Below are 16431 nucleotides of genomic sequence, written 5' to 3'. Positions count from 1 at the left end.
GCTGTTTTGATTTCTTTTAATCAAAAGGCATTACTTTATCCTGTATTCCATTTCAAAGAAAAAGATTGGTAAGAGAATTCAGAAAGGTTCCTGGCATTAGATGGACTCAGTGTGATATGCAAATCACTTCAGACTTGCAGCTCCCCATTGAGAAGAGCTGTGTGCAATTGTCATCTGGGTGCAGCCTGCAATTACACAAGAATCCAGGCAGCCTTTAATTTCAGGCATTCATGCCTTTCCTCCCTGTTAACCAGACCTGACCACACTTCTCATTCACCCATATTTCCAGTAGATTGCCCAGATGTTTCGTATCTTTGCTGAAGCATTTCTGATGAACAAGAGTGTTTTGTTTGTTCAGAAGGCTCGGTCATGCTAAAAGGAGCCATCCTTCCCTCATGTTGTTTCTCAGGAAGTGTTGAGAACTTTTCTACTCAGAGCCTGAAGATTCCTATGAATAGAACCTCTTTGGCTGAGCCCTATTAACATGGCCCCAGCCAGTTAGGGTGTAATAAATCAGATCTGCAGTTTCGTGCAGCTGTTGTTAAAGATGGGTAGGTTTGGGTCCTCTTTGGAAGTTGCCTTTCAAGGTACCTTGATCCATTTTGCATTAGAGAGGTCAGATGTGCAGAGCTGTGGCTCCTGTTCAGACGTGTTTAAATATATCCACTTAAAAATACTGAGCTGTTCAAGAGGAGTTGTGGGGTCTGGGTTTTGATGAGCTGGAGGGACAGCAGGAAGCTGAGCCACTTGAGGGAGAGCTGCTATTAAAAACAAGGCAATGCCCTTTTATTTATTCAACATACTTATTTTAAAGTATTTAAGTTTATATTCTGCATGGGCTGAACGTCCATGATCAGCCACCCTGGCGGGTTCCTGGTGTGCTATTCCATACCAGTGACTTGGGAGAGGCAGGAGGGGATGGTGGATGCTGAGGGGAGGGTGGGAATAATGATGCTCAAGTCATATTTATTGGAGGCTTTCTTCCACAGAGTTCCAGGCCAGCTTCAAGCTGATTCATGTCTGTAATTGATAATTTTGAGTCTCAGGGAGAAAATTATGACTCAGAGAGCCATTGCTGTGGGCACAGTAACATGTGCATAGTGGGAATATCTTGTGTCAGGATTGTAACGTACTCAGACTGTAATGAGGAGTGCATGATGTCACTGTTGCTTTTTGCTTGGAGTCAAAGATCGAGTGAAATCTAATGGGGTGGTGGTTTTTTTTCTCAGACAAACAAGGAATTGTTTTTAATGAGAACAGGTCACACAGATTTCCCTGGGTATCTTTACCATGGCTCTCTGAGGGCTCTGTTATCTGCAGGCAAAGGTCCTGTTCCCGGGATGGGGGGCTAAGGTCAATCACTTCCAGGTGTTTTGTGTCTTTTAGGCTTGACCTGACACTAATATCCTAGATTGTACATTTGTTGTCTAAACAACATTGCCTGGATATTCTTTTTTAAATTTAGTTTATGTTCCTAGAAACAAACCGTACTGGGCACTTTGGAGCCGTGCTTCCAGATTCCAGTCTCTGAACATTCCCAGTGCATGTAGAGGAGTTCACTTGTGAGCTTGAAGAGAATCAAGTGTTTTCACTGATTGGTGACACTGCAGGTGTGCTGAGGACAGACCCTGGGGTACCAGTGACCACAGGATGTACTGTAGCCATATGACAGCAAATTTTTCTCCCCTTCCTGGTGAATGCTGCAACTCAGTTTGATCTGAATCCCTACTCCATTTTCCCATTTCTCCCTGCACTCGTTCTGATGGTGCATCTTCCTCCTGAGTGGTGCCATCCTTTCTGGGTGTCTCATGGGAAGCCACGTGTCGTTTTTCAGAGCTTGGAGTAGGGGTTCTGCTGTGAGCACACTGGGACACAGAAATCACCCTCCTGCAGCTTGGGCTTGTGCATTAACAACCAGCGTGGACACAAATAGCTCCCATATATTCTGGGACTGTGTTGAGGAATAGGGAGAGAGGTGTGGCAGCAGGACTGAGACGAGTTCCACTGCCAAAGTAATCAAGAGAAGGGAATAGTTTCCGAGGTGTTCATTCCCTAAATTGTTTTCCTTTTTTTTTTTAATGGCTTCAGGGGAGCCAGAGATCTTCCGAGAAATCAGAGTTGGCTCTATTTTGACTTAATTCCTCTTGGTGTGGTGGAGTGGGGAGGTATTACAAATAAAGCTGCAGTGTAGCAAAACGCAGATCACTTTGCATTTACCATGTCCTTATATCCCAAACCAAAAAGTATCTAAGAAGCCAAGGTGAAGTGCCAGGGAGAGGGGTTTATACTGTGTATGAAATGAAAATGCCTTTGTTTAGAGAAAAAAAAACCCAAAAAACAAAATTCATTGATTCTTGCTAGATGTAAAAATGGAACTAAGAGGGCTTGAGTATGCCTAGGTATTTTTTGTTGTACTGTGAACTGAACAGTTGAGCTGAACCTTTGAACGTTTGTTTTGGGTTTGCATTTAGGACAAAAATTCAGATTTGAGTTCGTTTTGGCTGTTGATTATGGCAAACCACTTTGCAGCAGATTTCATCTGTGGTTCAGATATGGTCTGCAGAACTCCATCCTTGAACTTTTGCTTGTTTGTAAGACTTAGCTACAAAAGTTTCTGAGGATGACTGTCTGTACAATGCTGTTGGGGAGGTGAGGATTTTTGGACCTAGTTCTGACTTTCGTAGACATTAACACTTTGTAGATACTGTGATTTGGGAAGAGGAGAAGAGTTTCAGGTGGATTTAAAATTACAAAGGTAAGTAAAATTATTAAACTGATGCTGGGATAGTGAAACGCTGTGTGAAGGAGCAGTTTTGTATCTCACATGTCCCCTAATAGCATCGTGAAAATGAGGATAGATAAAACGTTCCCGCACAAACAAGCCTTGCCTTTTTGTCTAGTCCTGTTGCTTAACTAAGTCTCTGTTTGTTCCTGTTTCCATGGCCTTTGGCAGAGGGGAGGAACAACCTCCATTTTCCATTTCTATCCTACAATATAAAATGAGAATACTGGCATTTGATGATAGGCTATTTGCTGATAAAACATACTGGCCTCAGTAAAAACACTTCTGTAACTTGGCAGTCAATCCTTTCCCACTAACTGCAGATTGATAAATAGAAAGGAACTTGTTTGTCTGAAACTTCAAGAAAGCAGAATAATCCAGCTTCAGCCAATTCCATACACAACAAAGATGGGCTTCCATGGTGCAGCTTTATGGAACAGGCAGTGCCAAAGCAGCTTCAGAGCAAATTTTTTTTTTTTCTTGTGATGGTGTTCAAGCCAGTGCCTCATTTTTGTATTATCTCCACTGACAGATGTTAACAGAGCCCAGTACAGCATGGTGGCTGGTGCAGTGTGGGGATGTCAGCAGCTTTCTGAGCCCATTAGAGTTGTACGTTTATTACAGCCAGAGTATTGTAACCTGAAATATTCTGTACTGCTTCAATTTGAGTCATGTTTGGTTTTGGACATTTATTACTAATTTGAAATCCTGTCTGACTGGATCAAGTCCAGGTTGGACAATTAATCAGGGAGGCATTAGAAGCGAGGAGCACATGCTGAAATAATTCCTGTCTGGGCTTCAGTGTGTCTGCATCAGCTGTTGTATGGGAGATGCAGTAAAAGCCTTGTCTTTGGAGGAGTCTTGAAAGAAACCAGGAAATAGCTACATAAAGAAAATGGAGGGGCAGGGGGTGTGAACGGAAGCTGAGCAGACAGGAGGATGTGGCTGCTGAGAAGGGTTGGAGGTGACTGCACACCTGCTGTAGTGTGGGAGATGGTGCAGCTCCATCGTGTCCCGGAGCCTCCCTGCTCCAGCAGCTCTTGCTCTTCTGAGCTGTGTCAGTTCACTGTTTCATTTTTAGCTGGCATTTGGAACTAAAGCTGCTACTCCAGCAGTGAGACTGGGCCATGGGAATTCCTTAGTGTGCTGGTGTGGCCAGTCAGGGCAAACAGGAGCATCAGAAAGGTCACCTTGTTCACAGGAGCAGGACTGGGCCACGGGCCTGTTTTAACTGCAGCTGTGCCCCATGAGAGCATCCCAGGGAAGAACCCCGAGTGCAGTCTGTACCCCCAGAAATATCTTGTGTTTTAAAGGAGTTCTCTGCAGATGGGCTGACTTTAAAATAGCGTTTTCTGTTTCTGTAGTCACTGTAACCCCCATGGTTCTGGACCTCAGCTGTCACGGGCAGGGAAACTGGGCTTGCTCTGTGCACCTGAGTGCAGCTTTGTAGTAAGAGATGTGACTGGCAAAGAACAATCCAAGTGTCTAGAAAGAAGGGGAGGAATGTATTTTTTGTCCATATAAACTCCCAACTCTAACAGACTATTTCTTTCCAAATTTTTCTTCTTCACCTCCTTCCTTTTGGAGCTGGCAGTGGTGGTCACCACAGATGTTTCTAGCTCAGCTCGGGGGTTTTTTTCCATGGCTGCATAAAAACTATTGTTTGGAGAATTTTTTTTTTTGTTGTGTAGCGCTGTTCAAGGGTGGCTCATGTTTTCTCTTACAGAATATTGATATTACCAACTTCAGCAGCAGCTGGAGTGACGGGCTGGCCTTCTGTGCTCTCCTGCACACGTATTTGCCTGCACATATTCCTTACCAGGAGCTCAACAGCCAGGACAAAGTGAGTTGTGTTGTACACTTGCAGAGTTCACAGTGAACAGGGTGGATGGAAAGGGGAAGGAAACCAACAGTGAACTCCCAGAGAGAAATGCAGGGTGAAAAGTCAGTGACAAGTTGCCTGAGTCCAGCGACTGCTGCAGATAAACACAAAGACAGTATCTGTTACATTAAGAATTATATGATGTACAGGAATGCCTTGTATTAGTTAACACCTCTGCAGAAACCTTTTGCTCATAGTAAAGACAGAACTTCAGTGGGTTTTTTTCCCAGTTGTAATCAGATTCACAACAACCTCTTTGTCAAAGACAAACAGAGGGTGTCATCCAGGCAGAAGAAGATGAGCTATTCAAAGACAAAGAACTTGTGAGTGTGCCTGACTAATCCAAAAAAGAGTCTGTGTGCAAGTATGGAATCCAGTAGTTTAGTTTTCAAATATCCCTGCTCATTTAAACTTACTGATTAACCAGATGCAAGGAAAGATTCAGGAATAGTGCTTTGATATTAATCCTTTTGGACTTTTATTTCTACAGAAGAGAAATCTGCTGTTGGCATTTCAAGCTGCTGAAAGTGTGGGCATCAAACCCAGTCTGGTGAGTAACCTTTTAGCAAGGGAGCATTTACTGCATGCACCATTCCCACACCTTTCCTTGCTGCCATGTGGCCAATCAGTGACCTTACCCTCAAAGTGTCACACAGTGCTGGGGAAGGCTGCACCACCATCAGAAAGTTCACAGTGTTAGGAGAACTTCCAGAAAGAGTTTGTAGAATCACGGAATTAATATAATTGGAAGGAACTGCTGAAGGTCATCCAGTATTAAAATGAGGATATGGATTATGTCCTTCTCTTGTTTTAGTGCTTTAAGAAACAGAAAGATAATTTGTTTGTTGAACTGTTCAAAAAAACCTTTTCCAAAATTAACTGTATGACAAGGGAGAGAGAAGTTTAATATGAAGGGAAAACTCTTATGGGGTTCATGAGCTAGATACAAAAGCAAAGAAGCAGCAACTTAAATGAAGTTACATAGAGAAGTGATCTTTGCAGAGGGCAGAAGTCTTTTAGATTGTAGAATGCATTAACAAATTCCAGAATTGCACTTGACCAGTGGATCATTCCAATGGCCCTTTAAGTACATGGCTTTAGAGGGCTCTGGAGTAGAAACAGAAGAGTTCAGTGGGCTCAGCTGCTCTCAGAGGAGCCGTGATGGGGTTGCCTGAGCGTGGTGCTGTGTCTGTGCAGGAGCTCAGCGAGATGATGTACACGGACCGGCCCGACTGGCAGAGCGTGATGCAGTACGTGGCCCAGATTTACAAGTACTTCGAGACCTGAGCTGCAGAGCAAGAGCTGGACAGAAGTGGGGAAGAGAACAAAGAATGCTACAGATGCACTCGATCACTTTAAAAACCCGCTTGCTCCTCTTCCACAACCAGCCCAAGCTCTTAGTGTGAAAGGAAGCTCTTCCGTAGTTTTGATTCCATCTGGGACTGCAACCAAATAACTCCCTGTTGTCCATCTTTGCAAACCAAATCCATTGGTAAGTTTACTCCCACATGGAAATTGCAAAGCGTTTTCAAGCACACATGGGATATTTCTGAAGAGGATCCCTTGGGCTAACAACGTTTGCCTCGACAGGAGACCTACAACACAATGAAGTTCTAAGTCAATGTGGACTATGCTGGCACTCAAGGGAGGCTGGGAGATTCATATTAATACAAATGTTCACAAAAATGCTCTTCTTGCCAAAACATGCTTAACTCATCCCAAGTACATGTTGTTTTCTTGCCTCCATATATTTTATAAAACACCTTGACAGATGCACTTAAGTTGTAGAACCTTAGCCTGAGTTATTCTCACACATCTCACCCAATAACTGCACTAATTTACTCGTAGCATAACCAGCAGGATGGTAACAGGATCATTTGTAACTCAGAAACCACCCTCTGTTCATCACTAGTTAGTGAAATAACTCTGAAAGATCCTGTTAGGTGCTGGGACTTCATTTCAGCTCAAACAGAAGTAATCTCTATGAGGAAAAATAGGTTTATTACTCCAACTTCATTACTTGATTACTCTGGGAAGCTAGAGCTCAGTTTCCCGGCTGACTGTGCAGGCACAGTTATCACAGGAACATTGCAAATGCAATTTAATAGCTTTAGTTTGGAAGGTGCCAGTAATCAGGTGAGCAGTACAGTGACATCTCATATTTTTTGTGGAGTGAGTGGAGTAACTTCTTCCTTCTGTATTGCTCCTGTCTAGTCAGCACAGCTATGTCATTGGTGCCTAGAGGCAGGAATCCAGAGACAGCCTGTGCCCTGGGCCATGAAATACAATCCGTAGGGCACTGCTACATGCTTGGAAATGATGTTATCCTGCAGAGAAACACAGTCATATATCAGTACCAATGGAAGTTGCAACTTCACTCCACAAATTACAAACAGCATAACTGGAACCCGTCTCTGTGTCTCTGTAATCAGGCGCCAGAGAGTGGCTTCCCACCTCAGTAATACTCTTAGGAAAATGTCTGATAGACACTGCTAAATGTCCATTATCTGTTTCTCTTATTTCACCTGATGAAGTTAATTTTTGTGTTTGTCTCCAAGGATGGCAGGATCCAACAGGCTGCTGGATTTGTTCTAGGAGCAGGGCTGGGAGAGCGTGTAAAGGCTGCCTGGCTTCTTTGGGGCATGCTGGTAGAAGAAGGTTGCTATTTAGTTACTGTGTTTAACCCTGATGCTTTGTGGACATTAGGCCTAGGGAGCTAGGGATCATTTCTCTCTTACAGAAAATACTAGTGCTCACTGCTCCTACCTCCTGGAAAAAGGTTCATGAAATGGAAACAAGAGATTTTCACAGAACAAGATTGGTTTCAGGCTTTCAGGGGCTTTGCAGGTGGCTGATTCAGGCTCTGTCCGCCCCATAGTGCTTTGTTGTTTGATTTGATTTTACTTTGTAATGCTCTTTCATTAATAAACAACATATTTCAGACTTTGGCTTTCTCACAGCAAAATACAGGATTCAGGAATAGATGGTAGAGCCCACGGCCAGCGAGTGCACTGAACAGAGAGGATGCTGGAGGAAGGCAGTGTGTGCCTGTTCTGGAGGAGGACAAAATCATCACTTGCTCTTGGTTTTAATCTGAAGTATATTCTATTCCATTGCCTCTGGGAAAGTCCAGTTCCAATCTTTGGAGAGGCTGTGTGATAAAAATGGACAGGGGAGTGCACTGACAGTGCCCCTGCACACTGGGTATCATCCTGTACTGTGAGAAAGCAGCTGTGAATGCTGCCACAGGCAGGGGAGTCCTTTCTAGATGGGATTCACTCTCCAGGATTTCTCAGCACACTCTGCTCTCCATAGAGAACCCAGAATGAGTTGCTCTCCATGTTCTCAAATACTGGATAAGATGGAAGAGGAGAATTCTGCTGAGCAGAGTTCCTTGAGGCACTTACACTGCAGAGCTCCACTGCCTCATGGATGCAGCAGCTCTTTTTCCCTGGAGGTGTCCCTTGGCAGGGATCCCAGTTCTCCCCAACGAGCTGTAGTTCAAAGCTGTAGTGAAGTCAGCACAGAAAATTCCATATTCCTCAGTGAGCTTTGAATCGGGCACTTGCAGGGATGAGAAAAACACTTTTAATTCCCAGGGTCTGGTAAACACCTCAAAGTCAGAGTGAATGATGTAAAACAAGGGAATCTTAACCCTGTGGTCACTGGAAGGGTGTCCAGTGTGGCTCAGTGTCCACTGGCTGTGTGTTACTTCCTGGGTCAGCATCCTCTGCTCTGTGGGCTCCAGCAGTTGGGGTTTTTTCCAAATGATTTGTGCAAAGCAATGTTTCTGTCATCTCTTTGCAGCTTGCTCTCCCATGCCCCCCAGAAGCATAGACCAAACACTAATTCTATCCAATTCTAGTGGTGTATTCCTAAATTTTTTACTTAGCTAGGAGTTAGAACACAGAGGTGTAGTAGGGAAGAAGATACTTGGTTTTACCTTTTCTTCAATGTTAGTTTTCAGTCCTCAAACCTGCAAAATGTATCATTTTTAAAAAGCTGATACTTTGAGAGATGGTTTTCCAGATTATTTTTTTAAATTAAGGATATTGTTTATTTGTTCATTTAACTGTTACAATATTGGGGGGGGGGGGTTCTTCCTTTTAAACCTTGCACAGTTACATTTCTAGACCTGGATTTTCACAGGTCATTATTGTTTTTTTCATGCTGCCTTAAAATTTCAAAATGAATTTAAATTTATCCTACTCAATGCTGCAGACTGGCCTGGTTTTCAGAGACTCTACAGGCCCTTGTAAAACATCTCAGATAGGAGCTGCAAAATTAAAGTTCAAGCTGCCTTTAAAGCTAGGGAATTCAATTAAGTTAAGCAAGAAGGTGTATGGATAGTCTTTATAGAAGTTCTGAGAATTCTCTGGAAATGTCCTGGATGTGATGATATGACAAGGATGGTGTTGAGCAGTAGGTTTGCCTAAACTGCCTAAATCCTTTCTGACTTTGCCTCTTAGGATTAATGGATCTTTCCCTGGTGTGCAGGCAGATAAATCTCTTCCCTTGCTCCCTGAATTGTCACTCCTAGGCACCACCTGCACCTGCCTCTGGGTGTACCTGGGGAGTCTGTGGGAACCAAACAGCTGATTTGGGATGAGCACGTGAGAAGAATGGTTAGGAAGGGGGTTTCAGTGACATTCCATGGAGGGATATGGCAGCGTGTGACTGTTGTACTGTAGTGTCAGAGAGGAAAGGAAATTCAAGTGTGGGAGGTACAATCTGGCTCCTGGAATTTCAGGTGAGACAGAGAAGGTACAAATGGTTTCATGGCTTGGGAAGGTACAGAGGTGTGAGGAGCAAGCCCGGAGTCAGCCCTGTGGGAAGGTTTTCTAGAAGGGCTGAGGAGCTGTTTCAGAAAGTTCCTGGTGAGACTGAGGGAGAGCCCAGTGTGTGAGGAGAGGGACAGGGGACAGACAAAGGACATCAGAGAGTCCTTGTGGATTGTCAGCTTGAGGGGCATTCCTCCTACGAGTGCAGCCTGGGGGGGGTCTCAGAAGCTGAGGAGGGGACACAGCACGGAGTTTGCTGCCTTTGCCAGGCTCCCCTTCCTGTGCCAGTGGCAGCTGTGGCAGTGCAAAGGGGACAAAGACTTCCTGGTTCTTCCTGCACTGCAGCAAGGCAGCCATGCTGAGCAGAGGGATTTTGGGCTTATGCAGGGTCCCTTTGAGTTTTGGCAGTTTTCTTTTTGTTATTCGAAGTCGGTTTTTTCAGGTTTTCTCTCTTGTTTTGTACGTGCAGTGAGTTCTGTGCAAGCTTTCTGTCTGAACCAAGCACATGCAGGCAGAATGACTGGTTCTTCCCAGTTTGATTCCTGACCTGGAACTCTTCAAAAATCCACCTTTTTGCTTCCCTGACGTTCCCCCTTCCTTGGCAATGACCACACAAGCCTGGGCTTGTTGGTTTGTCCGTACCTCCCTCGTCCTGCTGTGCTGGGGGTACCAGCAGCAAGGATCTGACTAGGCCAGCTCTTGGCAAAGCTGAGCCTTGTGCATCTGATCACAGGCAGGGTCTGTATGGGATGAGATTATGCATTTTCCTGTCACAAGAGGGCTTTTGCCTAAAAAGACTCAGGGCATGGAGCATTAAGACATTTTTAAACCCAGCAATAAGTTTTACTATGCTCAGCTGTGTTGGTTTGTACCAACCCCAGTGCCATCGACGCTCGCTCACCGACACGGTGCAGAACCAGCTTCTCACTGAACTGCAAGTAACTTTTTTTTCTCAGCTGATGATCTCTCCATTTTTGACTTGCACGTGTGCCAAGTCCCATTGGTCAGTGCTGGACACAATGTTTTTATTGACTGTTGGTCCAGGCTTGAGTTTGTCATATGGGATGATCACCTCTGACAGTTTTAGCTTTCCCTGTTGGGTACAGATGTTACATCGTAACCTAATTTATACAAAGAGCACATTAGAATGTACATACTAAGCATTGCAGATTTGGACATGCTAATATTTAAATATTAACATTATTAAAATGTATGATGCAAAAATCTGTGTAATATTTCTAATAAATCTTTTTCTGTTTCTGAGGTTTGTTGAAATGTTTCTGTTACTTTGGATTTTGTATTGTATGTAGGTATCTCCTATCCCTGGAAGTGTTCAAGGCCAGTTTGGATGGGGCCCTGAGCAATCTGGTCTAGTGGAAGGTGAGATTTTTTAGTGCTGGGCATTAAATGATGCTCCCAGGCTCTGCTGTCTCTTTTCAGAATACGCTCCTGGTGCTTTGATTCATTTGTTGGGAAAGATGGATTGTCTGTGGAGATTATCTGTGAGTGATATCCATGGATAGGTTTGGTTCAGCAAGAGAGACTGAACACAAAAGCCGAGGCCAGTATTTTCCCAGGGTGATTCGTGGGTGGTTGTAGGTGGGGTGAGATTACAAGATCAGGGCTGCTTTGTGGCTCAGTGTGCTTTTGTGACTCCTGATGCTTGGAGAACATGGATTGGCGTGGAAAGAGTAATTCCCTTCCTGACTGGTGAAAGATGGAAGCCAGAACAGATGGAAGAGGAGCATAAGCAATGTGAGTAAAATAAAAGAGTCTTCCAGATGGGCTGCAAAGGTCAGAACCAGGTGGCTGAAGCCTCACAGAATTATTCAGAGTTTGATACTGGAATGGAGTGGGACCCTGGAGTAAATGTCACCCAGGAGGGGCAGATGATGGGGCAGTCACTGGTTTTATTGAGCATAACAGGAAGAAAATGAAGCCGTAAAATGCCAGCGTGGGTAAACATCATTCACATCTCCAGAAACTGAACTGCTGTCCCCTCTTAAGTACACAGCAATGACCGAGGCTTCATCCTCACCCCCTCAGCAAGAGTTTAAGCTGGTTAAAGAGAAAGTAACAGGATTGAGAGAATTAGCGTGGGAGTAAATGCCTTTCTTAACCTGCTCCACGCAGACAGCTGCACACCTGCTGTGCAAAACTCCGTGTTGTCACTTCTATCGGTTTAAAAAAAAAGACTTTATAGCAGTTCAAACCCTTGTTCCACCTTGATGTGCTGTAACTTTTGGCTCCTCGGGCAGCTCATCCTTTCTCTCACAGGAAGCCACTCCCTGGCTCTAATCATGGAGACAAAGGAACTCCCCAGGTGAGCGATTCGTCAGGACATTCCCAACATTCTCCCAACAGGCTCAAACTCCTGGGAAGTGAGGCTGCAACTATGGCTTTGCTTGGGGTTTTTCAGTTATAAAACATTTGTCATTTTCCTTACCCAAATTTAAACTACAGCCAGGGCAGGTCCAGTGCAAACCATGAGTGAGAGTGTTCGGTCCAGGCAACCCGAATATGTCTGAATAAAAATAATTTATTAATAAATAATAATCTCTGCACAGCTCAGTCCTGGAGAGCAATTGCACTGCCAAGGCCCTGGAGAGCACTTCTGGGAAGGGAGAGTTCTGTCTGAGGCTTGCAGAGGGGTTAATAATACTAATAATAAATAATATGCCAGGGGATAGTGCAGGCCAGTTCTTCCCTTCAGCTGTGATTAGACATTGCTTTCAGAGGGTTTCTGTTTTGCAAGGATGGAAACCATACCATCCAAGTTCTTGGGCTTTAACAGCCCTGGATTTCCTTTTGCCAGCGGTTATGGAGCCTGGACAAAACAAAATCCTCATCTCTGGTGGAGCAATCCAACAGGGGCTGTGTAATAACGATGCTGGGGTTCAGACAGGTTTGGAGTGCACATTCAGTATCTGCTGGCAGCTGCCTGTGCACAGGAAGGTTGGTCCTGCCTCTGCATTTGCTCATTTGAATTTTTGTGTGTATTCTGCAGTTTCCCTTCACCACAGCTAAGCTGCTCTTCAACCCCTGAGTGACCTGCCTGGCCCTGCCTGTGAAAGGAGCCTGATTTTCGGGGATCACAAGTGGTTTTCAGAGCTCTGGCTGGGACCTAGAACACCACAGGTTTCTAAGTCCTCTGACAGCCACAGACAATAATAGTAATAACAGATGTTTATAAATCATGAGCTCATCTTGCACAGAGAAACCCGGCTGAGGGATTTGAATTAAATCTTGCTTTTCTCTTGTATTTGAGCATAACTCCACATTCAGAGCAGTTGTGTTGCACCCATTCAAGTCCTTTCACTGCATTCATTTGGAGCTCCAAATGTCACATCTGTACATGAACCTGAATAGCTTTGAAGGCTCGGGGTGAGGACTCATTTCCCTGATGTCAGGGCTTGGCAGGGAGCAGAACCACTTCTCCTTTTGCCGTGAAGTGTTGATTGGGAGTGAAGAGAACACTCAGCAAGCTCAGGAAGCAGCTCAGCTTTGAATGAAGCAATCACAGGTTGTTTGAATTGCAAAGGGCATCAGTGCCCGTCCAGCCACACCGGGGCTGATGTTGGCCTGGAAACACAACGCTTCCCGATTTCTCGGGGAAATTGGCTGTACCAGCTCCACCAGCATAAAGGAGACGCCAGGCCCAGTACCCACTGGGAGCCCCGTGCAGGGCTCAGCGCTGTGGGGCTTGAGCAGCAGCTTTGCTTCACAAGTCCTGCTGGAAGAGGCACTTGGCTTTCCACCCCAGAAGCTGGTTAGTACACAAAACCAAACATAGAGAAAAGTGAAAAGTTTCTTCAAAATGATGTTCTCATACCTTGGCCTCTGCTCAGCCAAAATCTGTCCTTTTTAATTCAACCGCTTTGGTGGAGCCGTTTATGGTTTATTTGTTTTCAGTCTTGTGGTGACTTCTTTGTTTTCTAATGAAACAACTTCTAAAGAATTCACACACCTGCACTGTTGCGAGATGAGTTCTTGGAGATAATTTAAAGCACCGGTTTGAGATTCCAGGATAATACACAAAAATTATCTGGCAATGACCCTGGGGACTAGGAAAATTCAAGTTTGTTCATCCGCAGTTTATGATCTTAACGTCGTTTTTCTGTTTGATTTTCCAAGGGTTTTACCGAATGATTGAAATCTCCGGCATGGAAATAGCTTTCCCTGGAATTTCACTCTTTACTTTCCATCTCTTCCAGCAAAACGCCTGCAGCCCTACAGCTACAAACCTCACCTTGGGCCATTCCTCTCCTCATCATTTAATTCAGAGCTCCTCAGGAGCCTTTGACGTGCTAATGCTCAGCACAATGTGGGCAATAAACAAGCAGAGGTGTCACTGCCTGCATAACCAAGTTATCCAAAGCCATCCATTCCTTCCACCTGGCTTGGGCAGAGCGAGCAGTTCAGCCTGTCGCTGGCAGCACCATTTTGAAGGTGGTTTTTGTACCTGCTGTGTGGTTTAGGGGTTGTGTTGTGTCTTGGGAATCCTTTCTTGGAGTCAGGCTCAGGACAGGCTCTGTCTTGTCCTGCAAAACAGCTCAGAAGTACCAGTGGAGACTTGAGTGGGAACAGGGATGGGGCTCAGGAGGCAGTGCCAGCTCTGCCAGGCTGGTGGCAGGGCCTCTGTCTCCTGATTTTCTATCCTCCCGTGTCGTGGGCAGTTTTGGGGAGAGAGGGAGAAGGGATGGATGGCAGCTGCTCTGCTTGCAAAGCCACCGGTGCTGGGCTGAGCCACTTCTGCCCACTTCTGCAGCGCTCACGTGTGTGACACTCACACGAAATGTGCCTGGAGCAGCAAGACAGGTGAACTTTTTGTGTGGCATCCACCTTTATTTTTGATAGCCAGAAGATGTCTGTGTTCCTTTGCAGCAGAGGCTCTCCCACTTCAGTGCTTGTTCTTTAACTCTGTGGGCTTAGAGAGGAAAAATTGTTGTTGGGGTTGCCGAGGAGTGTCTGAGCTGGCAAATTTGGCTGTGGGACCAGCGAGAACATCCCAGCTCTCAGTGGCTCGGGAGCTTTTCTTTGTGCTCAGAGCCTTGCCCCCGTGGGCCGGCCGGGCCCCTCGCTGGGTGTGTGTGCAGGGATGTGTTAGTGGGGCTCCTCTCCAGCTCTTTGTGGCCGGGCCAGGAGCACTGGAGGTGTGAAGGCAGAGGTTGCTCGGGAAGTCCTCGGTGCGGCCGGAGCCTGCGCGGTGGCCGCGCTCAGGAGAGATCACAGGGGCTGCAGGAAGAGCTCGGCCTCCGAGGCGGCCCCTCCGCTCCCCCGGGACGGCAGCGACAGAAGGAACAGCACGTACGAGGCCGGAGGGCTCCTGCCAAGCCGCGGGGACAGCGGCTGTGGCCGCTCCAGGGTGCCGCTCCCGTCTCCCAGCGCAGCAGCGCCGTTCGCAACGCGGGATCCGTTTCAATCGGTTTCCCTCGGAACAAAGGAGCCGGGGCAGTTCTTGCACTTGAAAGCAGCAGATTGGGGCTGCTGCTGCTGTTCCCTACGTGAGTGCTGGGAGGCGAATCCCTGGAGGGAAGTGGAATCCAGGAAAATAATAGTAGTGGTGATTCATGTGCCTCTGACACCTGAGCATCCAGCAGTGCTCTGGTGCTGCCATGGTACTGTTGCACTCCAGTTCTTGAATTCTTCATCATCCATCGGGCTGCCGGCTCTGGGCTGTGCTTACCTCGATGGTTCTATGATTTCCTTGCTCCTCTATGGATTCCAGAACATAAATTCGCACCCTCTTACCTGTGGATCCCCTGAGCCCCGGGAGCTGCAGGGTTTCACAGTGCTCAGGTCGTTGCTCCACAAGGCAGCACATTCAGCTGCTGTTTTATGGTAGGGCGTGTGATGCCAGATATTTTAAGAGGGCTCAAAGAGCACAGCTGGAGGGCAGGATCTGGGAATGGGCTCATCCTGTTCTTCCTGCCAGCAGGATTTAACCATGTTTGGTACAACAGAGCTGAGCACACTTGTCCGTGGCTCCCCTTGCAGCAGTTGTGTTGGGAGTAAGTTCAGTTGCACCAGTTACTGCCAGAATAAACCACTGGACCTTGGCACAGGTTCTGCTGCTTTGGAGAGCCATGAATCTCCGTGTAATGCGAAATCCACAATATTCAGTGCCTCACAACCTGTCTCACAGAGACCTAGTCCAAGCAACCTACCCATCAGAACCTGAAATAATGGTTTCTCTGTCTGTGTCTGGCGTGATAAACCACAATTTCCTTGGGCTCAGCCTGTAATAAGTGCTTCCATGATCACAAAAGCAGATCTTTCTGTAATAAAATGTATCCACTGCAGAAAGTTAATTCTGGTTTTGCTGAGGTGCTGTAAAGCAGCAGAAAGTGGCTGTTGGCACATGTTCCTGCACTAGGAGAACAGTGTGTGTAAAAACAAAAACCCTGATGTAAATCCATTGCTTTGGGGGAAGAAGTGCTTTTCTGTGATAGTTTACATGATTGTAACAGGCTCTGCACGGGGGAAGCTGCACTCATCCCAAAACAATAAATAAACCAAACCAGTGTGGGCAAGTTCAGGATCCAGCCAGGGCTGATGGAGCAGCCAGACCTGGGGCTGTGAGCCTTGAGCTCACCTCAAACTCTGCTGCTCCTTTCAGGGCACTTCCAGGCAAACACTGAGGCTTGAATCACGGGAGTTATGGGTTTCCCAGTTAATGCCATCGTGGAATTGGTCCTTCCCTGTGACTGCAGAGTGCCTGGAATCCAAAGTGCAAAGGGCAGCGATGCTCCTACGTGCAGCTCTTTCTCTGTCCCCATCGAATTTCCATAGCTTTCCTTCAGCATCCTGGTCAGCCTTAAGCATCCTGCTCCTGAGATGTCCAACTTGATAAAAATGACTTTGTTCAATACAGAGTAAGAGTCCCCCTTTGTATCTGTCTGACCCAAAGCATTGCTGATGAACAGGAGTGTTTCCATTTGCACTACACCCACAGGAATAATTTCAATCATATTTTTGCCATGTAT

At 46.0% G+C, this 16431-nt stretch overlaps 1 protein-coding gene across 4 annotated transcripts in view; it reads left to right on the top strand.

The window, feature by feature from the left end:
* SPECC1 (sperm antigen with calponin homology and coiled-coil domains 1) overlaps positions 1–10708 on the top strand; it is an 87881-nt gene extending 77173 nt beyond the window's left edge. For all 4 annotated transcript variants that reach the window (XM_032130009.1, XM_032130008.1, XM_032130006.1 and 1 more), the window contains 3 exons: positions 4509–4625; positions 5155–5214; positions 5862–10708. In XM_032130009.1, coding sequence (XP_031985900.1) covers positions 4509–4625; positions 5155–5214; positions 5862–5951 — 267 coding nt within the window. In that variant the 3' untranslated portion in view covers positions 5952–10708. The remainder of the gene's footprint in view (positions 1–4508; positions 4626–5154; positions 5215–5861) is intronic.
* The last annotated feature ends 5723 nt before the right edge of the window (positions 10709–16431 follow it).

Source organism: Corvus moneduloides, chromosome 20, assembly GCF_009650955.1.
Source record: "Corvus moneduloides isolate bCorMon1 chromosome 20, bCorMon1.pri, whole genome shotgun sequence".
In the NCBI taxonomy this organism is placed as follows: domain Eukaryota; kingdom Metazoa; phylum Chordata; class Aves; order Passeriformes; family Corvidae; genus Corvus; species Corvus moneduloides.
This window is presented reverse-complemented; position numbering and strand designations above follow the sequence as displayed.